Genomic DNA, 16,346 nt, shown 5'->3' on the forward strand with positions numbered 1-16,346 from the left:
CGGAAACGGGAGATACCAAGGATTAAATCTTGCAGATGTTGGATGCCAAACATCTGCACCACCACTGAGCTAAAAATAATAGGCTCATTTGCTGTGAATATTTCAGCCGTTGGTCATCAGCAGGCTTGGGCCGCAGTTCACAGACGTGCCGAGTGAATTAATTCCATTAGCTTTTGTAGAAAGAGAAAGTGGGGGTCCAAGAGGGTGCCAAGGAGGCGAGGCCCGTCCAGTGAGTCATGCTTTGTGCAGAAATGCACATGCTGCAGACTGTTAATCAGGTGGAACTGAGTCACTTAAAGGCTATGCATTATTGTTGCAATTGACGGTTAACTGGAAGGAAGTCTCGGCAAACATGGGACTAGTTTCAGGTAAGTATAGGGTTGCCAGGTCCGTCTTCGCCACCGGCGGGAGGTTTTTGGGGTGGAGCCTGAGGAGGGCAGGATTTGGGGAGGAGAGGGACTTCAGTGCCATAGAGTCAAATGGCCAAAGCTGCCGTTTTCTCCAGGTGAACTGATCTCTATCAGCTGTAGATCAGCTATAATAGCGGGAGATCTCCAGCTATTACCTGGAGGTTGGCAACCCTAGGCATGCCGGTCTTGATGCTTTGGAAGGCTGTCCCTGAGTGAAAAGGTAGAGCAGCGCCCAGCTATGCTCAAGTCTGCAACACAGGTTTTTTTAATCATATGTTAGATGCTTATATTTTTCCCCTTCTCCATTTTCCTTTTGTACCTCTGTTATATCTTATATAATAAAAACTTTTTAAAAATGCCATGGAGTCCAATTGCCAAAGCAGCCATTTTCTCCAGGTGAACTGATCTCTATCAGCTGGAGATCAGTTGTAATAGCAGGAGATCTCTAGCTAGTACCTAGAGGTTGTACCTAGGTGGGCAGCCACGTTGGTCTGCAGTAGAAGAGCAAGATTGGAGTCCAGTAGCACCTTACAGACCAAGGCGATTTCCCTTGCCACCAGTAAGTCCCGTCCACCCCCCGCTGGTTGTTAGGGGAGACCTGACTACCCTACTGTTATGTATGCAGAGGGGAACCAGGTTTGTGTTGAGCTTGAGTTCTCGCCAGGCTCCTGACTTGCATGTCCTCGATTGAACCCCGGGCAACAACCACCCAATCATGGAGTGGGTGGGTGTGGCCGCGGGTGGCCGAGCGGGGCATTTAAGCAGGGGTCTGGGCACAGTTTTGCAGTTCCTGTTCACTCAATAAAGCAGTTGCTGTTGGAACTCCCTCTCCGATCTCGTGTATCGCCCACGCTGACATAACACCTACAAAGTTTGCTGAGAAGATAAAATGGAGGAGGAGAGAACTATGTATACCGCCCTGAGCTCCTTGTGGGGAAGAGTGGGGATAAAAATGAGATAGATAAAACTATCCAGGTCCCCCAATTATTGCCTTGTATGGCTCTGACTGACCCACCACAAGTCCAAAGACTGGCCAACTCAGCTGAGAAAACATGGCTGAGCAATCTCCTGAGCCCTCGAGATTCCAATGCAGTGAAATGTATGTGCCGATGCCGGCCAAACGGACTTCTTGACCCGGTTGGCTGTTTTCCATCCCAGCATAGCCAGGTTCTTATTATGGGGTCAGCTCAACCTTCTATCTTGTGTTCTGAAAGAGAAATCGATGGGGAAAGAGGGTTTAAATAGACACCAGCTGGCGGAACAAGTGAACATCACTGCTGAATTTCTACTAAATAGCTGCTTGCTCCATTTGGTTTATGTCTTTGCTGTCCAGTGTTTAATTTATTGGCGGGTTCAGGAAGAGGATCATCTCTTAGAGCACTGAGAGCCAGCGTGGTGGAGTGGTTAAGAGTGTTGCGCTTTAATCTGGAGAACCGGGTTTGATTCACCACTCCTCCACATGAGCGGTGGACTCTAATCTGGAGAATCAGGTTTGATTCACCAACCTGGAATTGGCAACCTTAGCTTTAGGCCATGATGGCTTTCCCCCCCCCTTTCCCTGCCAAGCGGTATTGTAATTAGGGTTGCCAACTCCAGCTTGGGAAATTCCTGGTTTTTATGCTCAGATCAGTTGTAATTTTGGGGAAATTTTAGGCCACATCTAGAGATTGGCAGTCCTCATGGTTGTGGTACTGTGCAGCATGCTAGGGAAAGAGCAGGGAGTTTGGGGTTAAGGCAAAAATTCTAAGGGTTGCTATCCTCCAGGTGGGTCCTGGAGACTACAGAAATCAGTTCTCCTGGACAAAAATGGTTGCTTTGGAGGTTAACCTTTATGACATAGCCTGCTGAGGTCCCTCCCCTCCCCTAACTCTGCCCTCTCCAGGCTCCACCCTCAAATCTCCGGGAATTTCCCAACCCTAGAAATTGCAGCCGTGCCTGTGATTTTAAGTACAACCAGAGGTGGGGAGTAGAAGGGGCAGAGAATGGGCACAAGAAAGGGGGTGTGGCTATTGTTCTTGCTTGCTGCCATGCTGTTTGCTGCTGGAAGGAGACTCACACTGTCTTAGGGTTACCAACCTCCAGGTAGTGGCAGGAGATCTCCCGCTATTACAGCTGATCTCCAGGCGACAGAGATCAGTTCACCTGGAGAAAATGGCTGTTTTGAAGATGAACTCTGTGGCATTACAGCCGCTGAAGTTCCTCCCCTTCCCAAACCACTCCCTCCTCAGGATCCACTCCCCTACCCCCCACCCCAAAATCTCCAGGTATTTCCCAACCCGGAGCTGGCAGCCCTACACTGTCTAGCTATCTGGATCAATTTGGAAACAGCTCTGAGTCTGCTTTGCTGAGTGCTAAGGCAGTATCAGCTTTTAACTTCAGTGAATAAATCCTACCTTCTTGCTGGTCACCTGCAGGCTGCTTCCTCTCTACCTTTACCTTTGTGATTCATTTGATAGCACTGGGTACAATTCCTTCCAGAGCGAGGCAAAGACCGTCGCGTGACTTGGCCTAGATTCTGTTCTTCCGGTGGTTGACTTCAGCAGACACGGTCTTTCAGCAGGTAGCCGGAAGAAAGGCAGGACTCGGGTCTTCATTAAACCTCGATAGTAAGGTCAACGGAGGCGAAAAGGCTACAGAGTGCAGCGGGCCTAGGGAGCAAAGTGTCCATTTCTCAATCGCTTGTCATTGTGTAACCGCTGCATTTTTGTCTCATAACATGATTCCGTGAGCTGGTGCCAAACGGAGCTGGAATTTTGACTCGCTGATAAGATGTTAACATCAGCCCTTAAGCATTGCTGGAACGTCTGACATATGAGGTCATCTCCACTCTGTCTCCTTAATCCAAGCAGAAGGTGCGGTGGGGTAAACACTGGCGAGAGTGCGTAAATGCGCTAAAGGGACACGTCCCATTCACAAATACGTCACCGGTGTTTATCCCCTGCTCATTCCCCTGAATGCAACATGCTGTCACAGTGTTGGTGGCTGCATCTCTTAAAAGGACTATCAGCAGCCCCTCAGAGGGGTTTTTTTCCCTCTCCTCCACAAGCCAGGACTTAAATCAGGTCTTGCTTCAGACATTTTGAATGCGGAACTGAACGCTGACATTGGCAAGGATGCTTGTTCCCATGAGAAATACCTCTCTTCTGTGATAAAAAAAATGCTGATTAGAAGTTTGCCAGGACCTGGAAAGCCCTGAAAACATCAGATCTCAGAAGCTAAGCAGCGTTGGCCCTGGTTAGTACTTGAATGGGAGACCACCAGGGAAGTCCAGGGTCGCTGCACAGAGGCAGCCAACGGCAAACCACCTCTGTTCATGTATTGGCTTACACAATAAGGGGCTGTCAGAAGGCATCTGTGACTTGACAGCACTTTTCACCACCGTTCAAAAGTTAACATGGGGTGGGAGCTCAAAGGCAAATGCACCTGCTTTCTATTTGTGGAACTTTGAGGTCTGGATTGTGTAAGCCAATACATGGAGGACTGGCAGATGGTAGGGAAGGGAACTGAATAATCTTCTGGTCCCTTCCATTTTCTAGGGCTGTATTAACTTTTTATATACGCTAGCATTGGATTGAGGGAGGAAGCATGTCTCTGGTAGCAAATACTAAGTCTCTCTCTCTCTCTCTCTCTCTCTCTCTCTCTCTCTCTCTCTCTCTCTCTCTCTCTCTCTCTCTCTCTCCTCCCCCCTCCAGGTGGGGCCTGGAGTTCCCCCAGAATTAAAACTGATCTCCAGACTACAGTTCCCCTGGATAAAATGGCTGCTATGGAGGGGGGACTGTGGAGCATTATACCCCGTTGAGGTCCCTCCCTTCCCCAAATCCTGTCCTCCTAAGGCTCCACCCCAAATATCCAGGAATTTCCCAACCTGGAGTTGGCAACCCTAGCTACCAGGCTGTCACAGATTCACTGCCCACTTTCTGCTTTTGAGAGAGGGTTGCCAACCTCCAGGTGAGGCCTGGAGATCTCCTGGAATTGCGACTGATCTCCAGCCTACAGAAATCAGTTCCCCTGGAGGAAATGGCTGTTTTGGAAGGGGACTTTATGGCGTTGTACCCCATGGAGGTCCCTCTCCTCCCCAAACTCTGCTGTCCTCATGCTCCACCTTCAAATCTCCAGGAATTTCCCAACCCAGAGATGGCAGCCCTATTTGGAGGCTCCTAGGTACAATAACAAAAATTAAAAAATGACAAAATGATTAAATTTGCAGCTGTAAACTGAGAGGGCCTGTCACCTTTTCATCTGCAAGGGATGAGCAGAAGAGCAAGCTGGGAAAACTATCAAGTGCCAAAACATTAAGCAATGTCTAAATCTGAGGGCCCCGTTCAGCATGAACCCTGGGCCAAGTGGACTTTTTGGCCACCCCCTCTGATTGGCTCTGGCATCCCCTTCTAGGGGTGTTCTTTTTCAACTCTAGCATATATATATATATTACACTTCAATGTGTGTGTGTATATCTCTCTCTCTCTCTCTCTCTCTCTCTCTCTCTCTCTCTCTCTCTCTCTCTCTCTCTCTCTCTCTCTCTCTCCTCCATATATATATGAATGCATTGGAACTGTAAATTCCTCATTGACTACAGTGTAGACTAAACCTTATAAAAATAACTTGGAACCAGAAATAACTGTTCACTCCGCCGTCAAGACCTAACATTATCAAAAACAGACTTGTCTAGTGTACTTTACAGGGGTGCAAAGGTTATTTTTAAAAGTTATTTCTCTCTTTTTTTGTGCAATGCATATTTGATATTTTTGAAATGCATATTTGCAATGCATATTTGTAACGCTGCACGAAATCAAGACTCCTCCAGGCCCCAGCTATGAAAATGATAGCTTTTTATGAATTGCGGTCTATCTGCTGGACCTTCTGGGCAGGAAGCATGACTTCTTTCATCCTTTGCCTCTCCTCGTTCTTCAGAATCATATACTCACCCTGATGTCGGTGGCTGCTCAGATCTACAAGCATCCCAGCCTTAAGAACTCCATCAATTTGGTAGTGGTGAAGGTGTTGGTGGTGGAAGACAAGAAGGCTGGGCCGGAAGTGTCTGACAACGGAGGGCTCATGCTTCGGAACTTCTGCAACTGGCAACAGCAATTCAACCCTTTGAGTGACCGTCACCCAGAACATTACGACACGGCAATACTTCTGACCAGACAGGTGCGTCAACACTAGCGCCAGCGTGGTGTAGTGGTTAAGAGTGGTGGTTTGGAGCAGTGGACTCTAATCTAGAGAACTGGGTTTGATTCCCCACTCTTCCACATGAGCAGTGGAGGCTAATCTAATGAACTGGATTTGTTTTCCCCACTCCTACACATGAAGCCAGCTGGATGACCTTGGGCTAGTCACAGTTCTTTTAGAGCTCTCTCAGCCCCACCGACCTCACATGGTGTCTGTTGTGGGGAGGGGAAGGGAAGGTGACGGTAAGCTGGTTTGATTCTCCCTTAAGTGGTAGAGAAAGTTGGCATAGAAAAACTGACTCTTCTTCTTCTAGATGCTTTCAAAGCCATCCTGTGGGCTGAACTGGAGAAAAAAAATAGGAATGTATTGATACACCAGTCTAATAACTTCTACCCTGGTGTCTTGTTCTTCCGTGTATCATATCAAGTTTGCTTGTTCACCTGGAGGTGAACTTAACTTTCTGCAGGTGATCAGGCTAGTGACTGTTTGCAAGTCTAAAAGATGTACGAAATGGGAAAGAGAGATTCTGTTTTCATATTGATGTATGTGAGCTAATGAATACAGGCACAATATATGCCCACCAAAGGCAGCCTAAGACATTTGGGCACTTGAAGCTGCACATTCAAATGGTTAGAATGAAATAATAAACTAAAGAAATTAACAAATTTGCTGCCATTTAAATGATATCTTAGATATGCTGCCTGAGATGGGCCAGTCCTGAGTACTACAAACCCTCATTTGCCCAACATTAATTTGCAAATGAATTCTGATTCTTCTTGCAGCTTTCTTCAGCTTGGTGTAGTGGTTAAGAGCAGTGGTTTGGAGCGGTGTGGACTCTGATCTGGAGAACCAGGTTGGATTCCCCACTCCTCCACGTGAGCAACGGACTCTAATCTGGAGAGCCGGGTTGGTTTCCCTGCTCCTACGCATGAAGCCTGCTGGATGACCTTGGGCTAGTCACAGCTCTCTTAGAGCTCTCCCAGCCCCACCTAACTCACAAGATGCCTGTTGTGGGGAGGGGAAGAGAAGGTGATTGTAAGCTAATTTGATTCTTCCTTGAGGATAGAGAAAGTCGGCAGCATATAAAAACAAACTCTTCTTCCTCTTCCTCTCCTTCCTCTTCCTCTTCTTCCTCCTCCTCCTCTTCTTCTTCTTCCTCCTCTTCATCTTCTTCCTCTTCTTCTTCTTCCTCCTCCTCCTCCTCGTTGCTTTCCTTACTTACAGGACTTTTGTGGACACCAGAGCTGCAGTACCCTTGGAGTGGCTGAGACCGGCACCATGTGTGATCGAAACAAAAGCTGTTCTGTGATTGAAGATGAGGGACTCCAGGCCGCCTACACCTTATCCCATGAACTAGGTAACTCCAATTCCTGTATAGATACAGGGCTGATAGCATCTCACCGTGTGGGAATCCCTGGTCAGAATTGGAGGACTGTTGGTTCTAGGTATCACATGGTGGTGCAGCAACAAAAACAGCCACAACCACCAACATTTTGTCATTGGGTTAGGGTAACTTTCTTCCTATGCATGGTTTGGGGAAGAAGGCTGCCCTTTTTGGTAGCCGTTATGGGCATGGAAGGCCAGCAGCTACAATGGGGGAGACAGAGAATGCTCTGTTATTCCCAGCTCTGGAGCTCTTTTGCAGCACTGCAGATTCTCCGTAATAAGCGATAGTGTGCCCTTCTGCATCTTCAGATGTTTTCCTTGTTTGGCTGTAAAATAGCATGTTATGTACGTAAGTGCCATCAAGCCACAACTAACTTATGGCGACCCCAGCAAAGGGTTTTCAAGGAAAGTGAGAAGCAGAGGTGGTTTGCCATTGCCTTTCTCTGCAGAGTCTTCCTTGGTGGTCCCCCATCCAAGTACCGACCCTGCTTAGCTTCTGAGATCTGATGAGATCAGGTTATTCCATGCCACCTTCCCTCCTTAAGATAGCATGTTACACAACTCAATATATTACCTCTCCGCCTCTTTCCCCTAATTTAGATTTATTTTGACCATGTTTTCAGTAGCGGGGCTAAACCTGGCAACAGCGGCAGGCGACAGAAGGACAAAGCTCTTCAGTTTCTGCCACTGAGCATGTGTTATGAGCATGCTCAGTAGTGTCTAGTTTAAAAAATCTGACAGGCAGAGTTTTGTTGCCAGGCCAGCTCACAAGCAAGAAGACAGCTCTTCTTGCTGCAGGGTTTGTGTTACCCTGGTGCAGAATTTTCAGTGGAAGGATGTATGGCCTTGGAAGAAACTTTGTAGGGCATTTTAGCTTTATGTTGGGAGAGATGTTTAAAAGGGCCCTCATCGAGCGAATGTGGGTTCAGAAAGAGAAGAAGAATCTGCTAACCACCCGTTCTCCCTCTTCTTCTGTTTCAGGGCATGTCCTCAGCATGCCCCACGATGACTCGAAGACCTGTGAGAGGCTCTTTGGCCACTTAGGGAAGCATCACATGATGGCGCCACTCTTTATCCATTTAAACAAGACTCTGCCTTGGTCCCCTTGCAGTGCCATGTACATCACGGAATTTCTGGACGGAGGGCATGGTAGGCATTGCATGTCATAGAATCATAGAGTTGGAAGGGACCATCAGGGCCATCTAGTCCAATCCCCTGCACAATGCAGGAAATTCACAACTACCCTCCCCCCACACCCCCAGTGACCCCCTACTCCATGCCCAGAACATGGCCAAGGTGCCCTCCCTTTCCTCATCTGCCTAAGATCATAGAATCAGCATTGCTGACAGATGGCCATCTAGCCTCTTCTTAAAAACCTTCAGGGAAGGAGAGCTTACCACCTTCCGAAGAAACCTGTTACACTGAGGAAAAGCTCTAACTGTTGGAAAATTCTTTCTAAAATCTTCTGCAGCAGTCCCAGGGCTGTCCATCACCCATGGACAAAGTAGTCATGAAAAGAGGATCCATGTGTCCTTCTGCTCACATGAGGTTGGGGTTAACAGAACCCATAGAAGAGCTAAGCCCTGCAACCTCATCCTTCTTGGTGTGCCCTAGATTCCACTTCTTGCATCTGAGCTGAGCTTAGAGTAAAACGCTTAAAGCAATGTTACTTAGGATATTAATTGGCTGTGTCTCCTTAATGGGACCCAAAGCAGCTTATGACATATAAAAGATATAACAGAAGCATGGTGTAGTGGTTAAGAGCTGCAGACTCTAATCTGGAGAAGAAGAAGACTTGGTTTTTATATGATGACTTTTATATGATGACCATGGGTTTGTCATGGTCAGGATTATCTACCCTAACTAGCTGTGGCTCTCCAAGATTGCAGGTGGAAGTCTTTTACGTCACCTGATCCTTTGAATTAGAGATGCTGGGGACCAAACCTGGGACCTTCTGCATGAGAAGCAGAAGCTCTACCAGTGAGCCACAGCCCCTCCATAACCTGTCGTTCAGTGCATTCCACATCTGAATGTCCTGGATATTTGCATGTCTCTCCCATAAACATCTGAGCCAACCAAGGGTCAGATGTACTGAATATTATGCTGAATATAATTATGTATATTATGTACTGAATATTATTCTTTAAAAAAATATTTTGTAACAGGAGGGATACAAAAGGAAAATAGGGGGGAAATAGGGGTATCCACAGTACAATTAGAAGGACAAAGATATAGAATAAGTCAAACAGATTGCATTACCATGCTATTCAGCACCATAATACTATCAACTAATTACCCAAGTAGTAAATATATATATGTGTGTGTGTGTGTTGCTAATCATATAATATGATCAAAAAATGATTGCCTTATCCCATCTATCAAATATATTTGATATCGCTGCAATCAGAATAATTATGCCAAACAACTTTAATAAACACTAAATGAGGGGGTTTGTTGTTTGCGCTCTGTGCAGTTGCACAAAAAATACTCTGAAGCTGTCTTGTACAAATGGCCTTTCTCGTAATTGCCTACCTACATTGCCTGCCCTGCTGTTTCCATTTAGTTACAAGTTCTGCTTGACTGAGAATCTTCTCTTTTCATTCTGTGAAGCTCTCGATAAGCTCCACGGGCATTGGCCGGGCTGCGTAAAAAACTCATCAGGCTAATGTGCCTTTCCTGTGCCCTTTTTCGTTATCTCCCTTCCTTTCCAGGTGACTGTCTGCTCGACGAACCCGCCAAACCCATCGCCTTCCCCACAGACCTTCCTGGCCAAATGCCCTTGTACAACCTGGATCATCAGTGCCAGCAGATCTTCGGCAAGGAGTTCCAGCACTGCCCGAACACCACTCGCGAGGACATCTGCTCCCAGCTCTGGTGCACGCTGGAGGCTGGGGAGCGCCTTTGCCAGACCAAAAGTGGCAGCTTGCCCTGGGCAGACGGGACGCCCTGCGGAGCAGGCAAGATGTGTTTGGACGGGCGCTGCATGGCACAAGACACAGTGACGCGCCAGGTAACCTCACCGGAAGAAGCAGACATCTCTTCTCAAGCTAAGGACCAAACAGCATGTGATGGTAGTTCCAAGGTTTTTAAATGAAAAGCAGCTTGGGGAGGCTGAAATTGGGTGTGGAGGAAGGGGATACTTAACCTTTTCCCTTCTTGGTTCACTCGACAGCATTCCCCCTCCCCACAGCCTACTTTCCCTGCACAAAGGAAAACGTACAGGGGTGTCATCTTTCCCCATCAACACCACCCCCACAGAAGGAAATGAAACAAGTGGTGGCCAGTGAGTGAGTTTGAGTACTTAAATGACAGGAAGAGAGAGGGTTATGCACCCCATACACATACCCCATAATACTCTATTCCCTGTTTCAGAAGAGTCAGCCATAGCGAGGCCATGCTGTTTTTACCAAGACAAATTTCAAAGACACTAAGTCAGGAAATAGAGGCTGTTTCCTCTCTTCATCCCAGTCTCCACAGTTGCCTTTCATTTATTCATTTACTTTATTTATAGCCCGCCTTTCTCGCCGAGACTCAAGGCTGATCACACAGTGTAAGTCAATGTAGTTAACAGAATGAGACATCTAATAAGCAATGTAATAAGACTAGAGTTACAGCGGCCTGCAAAAAAGCATAAAGTATGAGGGACGATAGTTTAAACAGAGGTGGTTCACCATTGCCTGCCTACAATTCTGCCATTGCATAATATGCAAAATGACTGCGTCTTGTTGCCTTTGCGTGTGTTTCAGGCGGGATCAAAGACAGAGACAAATTCTCATAGTGCTAAATCAATGGCATACTTTGCCTGTAAGGAAAAGGTGGTTGGGTTGCATGACAGGTGCACCTGGAGACAGAAGATGAATTGATTTGATTTTTGCTGTGGAGCAACTTCTGCTTCTCGCCACCTTTGCTCCTGAACAAACACCAATAGGATTCAGTTTGAATGTTGATGTGCCTTCTTTTCCACCCCTTTCCTCCATGCTTCAGGCAATCTGTTCCTTTTGGGTTCCCTTTTTTCCCCCTTCAAGCCGTAGCGCCCACATGTTTAACCAATTAGATATCTGTTCGGCACTTCCTTTATTTTTTGAAAGGTTTTTTTACAGGGTCTGCAGTTCCTGTTATCGCTTTAATAACATATGCAGAGTGGGATTTTGGCTTTGCAACAGATATAGGGGCCAGGCAAATCACTGGTATAGCCCCGCTCTGAGAAGGGAGGGAGTTGGCTTGGTGAATTGACCAGTTGGGGCTGTACAAATCCATGGCTTCTCCTCCATCGGGGAACACAAAGGTTCCCCCTGGGTGCAATCCTAGGAAGAAGCTGATATCTGTGTCATAATGGCAACAAATGCACACCCGCAGCAGACTTAACTAAATTATATACATCTGTGTGCATTGGTAGTAGGATTTGGTAACCCACAGATTTGTGTCTTGCAGCCTGCGGTGGATGGAAACTGGGGTTCCTGGAGCCCATGGGGGCCATGTTCCAGAACATGTGATGGAGGAGTGCATTTCTCCTACAGAGACTGTGATGACCCCATGCCTAGAAATGGAGGGAAATACTGCGAGGGCCAAAGGATCAAATATCAGTCATGCCGCACAGAGGAATGCCCACCTAATGGTAATCAATTCTTTTCTAGGAACGCTTGCTTCCTGTTGGCTCCAGAAGGAAAGGCCAGAGTTTTCCCCAGGAAAGCTTTCAGGCCTGAAGGAAGTCATTGCAAGCAGGAGCCAAACATCTGGCTGTCAGACATCTGTTCTGGCACTGTAAGGGCATATCTGCTCTACAAACTTATGTCAGTTTCATAACAATTCAACTGTCGCTTCTCCCCCCTACCCACACAAAGAATCTTGGGAATTGTAGTTGGGTGAGAACTTTAAATTGGAGATACTGAAGCGCTCTCCACCTCTACAGCCCTAATGGACAGCTTTCTCCTGTGTGTGACTGCCAAGCACCTCTGGTCATTTGCCAACCCCCCCCCCCCGACCTTTGGAAGCAAGGTGGACAGCTATCAGAGACAGGGACTTTTCTATAGTTGCCCCTCATTTATGGAGCACTCTCCTCTTGGCTGTCTGCCTGGCACCTGGTCTTCTCAGTTTCAGGCACCAGTCAAATCCTTATTTTGCTTGAGTATTTGATCAATTGTATTGGTTGTATTATTATTATTATTATTATTATTATTATTATTATTATTATTTCTGGGGGTTTTTACCTCCCCCTCTTTCCCCTCCAGGTCCTGGTTTTATACGTTTTAATCCTGATTTTGCTGGGTTTATGGCTGTCGGTTCCATGCCCTGCTTATGTTTTGAAACAGTTTTGAATCACATTGGATTTTAAATTTGCGGTTTGCCACCCTGAAAAACTTGCTGGTCGATGGGTGGTAGCACCTAAGTCTCTAAAACAAATAATCAGACAGCAGTTCCCTGGGTTCTTTGAGAAGAGCAACTAACTGCTAAGCCACTGTAAGCCTGTGGGCTAGCAGATAGGCCCCCAGTGTTTAGTATCGGCAAGATCAGGAGTGCTTCCTGTGCCATGGAAAGGTATCAAAAGCAACTTGGATTCCTCTTCTGTGTAGCAGCTGTGAGAAAGCAGGGAAATCATGCATCCTTAAGCTTTGGCTAAGGCTTCGATCCAGATTGCTGCTTTCCATGCAATCAGTTTGGTGTTGCAGAATGCAGCTTGGGGTACACAAAGGGTCTTGAAGAAAGATGGGGCTTTTGAGCCTCTATTAATCCTTAGTTTGCTGCAGGAAAGCAGGGCTGTGCTACACTGCTGTGTGGTGCGCTGAGTTGCCCAGCTGGGGGTTGAATCATTCTACCCATGTGCATAGTGGAGATTGGGTACATTGGGAGACGCATGCTCACTCCCCTGTAGAGCACCTACGTGGATGCATCTCTGGCTACACACACACCATTAGGGATGCAAGATACCTAGAGTTATAAACAGTGACCCATCAAGAGGCAATTTCCAAAGTTTCAAGCCAGTGACTTTAGAGGATTTCTCGTCGTAGAAAACTCGAGTGATGCTTCTTTTCATCCAGACCTTTCAGGAATTCTTTAGTTTTATTATTGTTACGGTCTTTGACCAGTAAAATACATATTCACATATATAAAACATTCAAGTGAAGAAGAAAACAATTTTCGATAGGGCAACACCAGAGGACTAATTCATGATAATAGTAAGACCGTTTTACCAGTTGAATAATTCCAATGACAATGGAGTCTATAAATAACTATAAAAGCTAAAATAAAAATAAAATACAGTAAAAATATGAATATAAAAATTGAGATTTAAATTCATGTAACATTTTTTCCATTGTACTGCGGCGAACTTTACATACAAAAGCACAGAACTAAGCAACATTACTTGTGACGTTCGTTTGCTTTCTTTGCAGACAAGAGTTTTCGAGAGGAGCAGTGTGAGAAGTACAACAGCAACCACACGGAGCTGAATGGGAACGGGCAGGAGTGGGTCCCCATGTACTCGGGGGTGTCGCCTCGTGATCGCTGCAAACTGTTCTGCCGGGCTAAACGGGGGAACGAATTCAAAGTGTTTGAGACAAAAGTAAGAGCTCTGATTTAGTAGCTGCTGCTGGGGGTCTCCCTCTGGGAGCAGCCTTGACGAAATGTTTCACACGCCCGTACCTAAAAGCACCTTTGGGAGTCATCTGCTGTCTGTGTGCATGCCTGTTCCTCTCAACACAGAAGACGCTCATCTGCCCCTAGGGGTGCCAGTTCTGTAGAATAAACCCTTGCAGTTGGCCCTGTCCCACAAAGCTGGGCCATTTAAATATTCTCCCAGTTGTGTAGAAACGGTGCACAGAAAAGCAGCTGAGAAAATTATCCAGACAACACCCGAGATGGATGGACACAAAGGGTAAGACCGAATATTCGTTCCAGCTGATGTAGATTTGCGTTAGATTATTTTAAGCTGTCATTGTATGTTAAAAACCGAATGTGATCAGACTTCTGATCCTACTACTACTCCGTTTTTGTAACAGGTGATAGACGGGACACTCTGCGGACCTGAGACCCTCTCTGTTTGCGTACACGGCCAGTGCATCAAAGCTGGCTGCGACCACATCATCGGGTCGCCCAAGAAGTTAGACAAGTGTGGGGTTTGTGGCGGCGACAGCTCAACTTGCAGGAAAATATCTGGCTCACTCAACAAATCCAAGTAAGAGACTTGCTGGGACAGCTCAGTCTGGTCCTGGTATTCAGAGGACGTTGGGGGCATAGAATGCACTGGGGGGTGTCAATGACTGACCCGATTCCTTATTTAGGAAGCTGTTGGAACTAGTTCTGAGGATCTTTTTGTGCAAGCCCATAGACCACTTGAACATTGGCTCTGCGACAAAGCACATAGGGATCCTAAATGGGTACACCACATGCGTGTACCACATGCCCAAAGTTGCACAGTGATGGCTATTTTTATGGGCCGTCCTCAAATGAAGTTCATCATAGTGCAGCTTCCCAAAACAGATAACAATATTCCTTCTACATCTTGTAAAGTGTTTGATTTAGAGATGCGCAGTACATAAAGACATTAAAAACTACAGTATTTGTTCTGTTTCCATATCTGTCCATCTCCCTGCTTTATCCCAGTTTCTAGCATCTGCTGTATTTCAAGAGTATTGTGTGTATGTAAAGTGCCATCAAGTCGCAGCCGACTTATGGCAACCCAGTAGAGTGTTCAAGGGAACAGACTAACAGAGGTGGTTTGCAGTTGCCTTCCTCTGCATAGTGACCCTGGTGTTCCTTGGTTGAAAGCCAGCATGCTGTAGTGGTTAGGAGCGGTGGACTCTAATCCGAAGAACCGGGTTTGATTCCCCACTCCTCCACATGAAGCCTGCTGGGTGACCTTGGGCAAGTCACAGTTCTCTCTGAACTCTTTCAGTCCCACCTACCTCACACACACCCAGTGACTCCTACTCCATGCCCAGAAGATGGCCAAGATACCCTCCCTCTCATGATCTGCCTAAGGTAATAGAATCAGCATTGCTGACAGATGGCCATCTAACCTCTTCTAAAAAACCTCCAGGGAAGGAGAGCTTACCACATCCCGAGGAATCCTGTTCCACTGAGGAACTGCTCTGTTAGAAAATTCTTCTGAGCAACACAAGTTTGTTTGATGGTTGATTACACAGAGGACCTTAATCATCCCTTTGGTGTCCACAGGTTTGGGTATAATGACATAGTCACAATCCCCGCTGGAGCAACCAATATTGATATCAAGCAGCGAAGCCACCGTGGGGTGAGACATGACGGCAACTATTTGGCTTTGAAGACCCTGGATGGCAAATACCTCCTGAATGGAGACTATGCCATTTCAGCCATGGAGCAAGACATTTTGGTGAAGGGGGTCATTCTCAAGTACAGTGGCTCCCTGACCACCGTGGAACGCCTCCAGAGTTTCCGGCAGCTCCCGGAACCCCTCGTCATACAGCTGTTGACAGTTTCCAGTGAGATGTTCCCTCCCAAGGTGTTTCCTCCCAAAGTGAAGTACACCTTCTTTATCCCTAAGGATGTCCACTATAGCAAGCAGAAGAACAAGGAGAAGAGCACGTCCAATGTCATCAAACCCATGTTGACCTCGCAGTGGGTTCTGGGCGACTGGTCCGAGTGTTCCAAATCCTGTGGCTCCGGCTGGCAGAGACGAACAGTGGAATGCATGGATGTGGAAGGGCAGGCTTCGTCAACCTGCGACAAGGCCCTCAAGCCTGAGGATATCAAGCCCTGCAGCGATCTCCCGTGCCCCATCTGGCAACTGGGTTCTTGGTCCCCCTGTTCCCGAACGTGTGGAGAGGGCATGCGGACCCGGAGCGCCTTGTGCATTGACTACGTGGGGAAAATCACGGCCTCGGAGAAATGCGGGTCCCCGCGACCGCCATCGGCAACGACTGTTTGCATGCTGCAGCAAGCGTGCTGAAACGCGGCACGGGCTAAGGCATGATCCGAGGCGCGTGTAACATAGGCTAACTACTAACCGAACCCGAACCGATCTTGGCGTTGCCGAGCAAGGATGTAGGTCAAAGGCAAAAGTGCACTAATAGACCTGAACAGGACCCCGTTGGGTAGACCTGTTTGAAAGGGTAGCAGGCATCACATAACAACTGCTTGTTTTCTGCTTTGTCTTCCTCCAAATAGACATCTACCTCAGTGCGGGGCGGGGGGGAAAGCATGGGATTCTGGACATTATTAAAAAAAAATTTTTTTGCATGCTTATATTTAACATATAAGCAGAAATAGAGATGTGTTCTAGGCTAGTCCCAAAGATCACCTACAGGAAGCCTTTTTTATGGGTCTTTTTAGAGGGACGTCATCTAAGAAAACCCATTACTCTTCAGCTACAAAGATATCCTGTCTCAATGTTACCATTTTGCG

The 16,346-nt window shown here is 47.0% G+C and overlaps 1 protein-coding gene across 1 annotated transcript in view; it reads left to right on the forward strand.

Annotated features, from left to right (window-relative positions):
- The window catches only part of ADAMTS8 (ADAM metallopeptidase with thrombospondin type 1 motif 8), a 31,945-nt gene extending 16,054 nt beyond the window's left edge, over positions 1 to 15,891 (forward strand). The window contains exons 2-9 of the mRNA XM_056860869.1: positions 5,322 to 5,561; positions 6,807 to 6,939; positions 7,950 to 8,117; positions 9,680 to 9,978; positions 11,400 to 11,583; positions 13,358 to 13,527; positions 13,964 to 14,139; positions 15,141 to 15,891. Of these exons, the coding sequence (XP_056716847.1) occupies positions 5,322 to 5,561; positions 6,807 to 6,939; positions 7,950 to 8,117; positions 9,680 to 9,978; positions 11,400 to 11,583; positions 13,358 to 13,527; positions 13,964 to 14,139; positions 15,141 to 15,891 (2,121 nt within the window). The remainder of the gene's footprint in view (positions 1 to 5,321; positions 5,562 to 6,806; positions 6,940 to 7,949; positions 8,118 to 9,679; positions 9,979 to 11,399; positions 11,584 to 13,357; positions 13,528 to 13,963; positions 14,140 to 15,140) is intronic.
- Positions 15,892 to 16,346: the final 455 nt, after the last annotated feature.

Source organism: Euleptes europaea, chromosome 14 (genome assembly GCF_029931775.1).
Source record: "Euleptes europaea isolate rEulEur1 chromosome 14, rEulEur1.hap1, whole genome shotgun sequence".
NCBI classification, from domain to species: Eukaryota; Metazoa; Chordata; class Lepidosauria; order Squamata; family Sphaerodactylidae; genus Euleptes; species Euleptes europaea.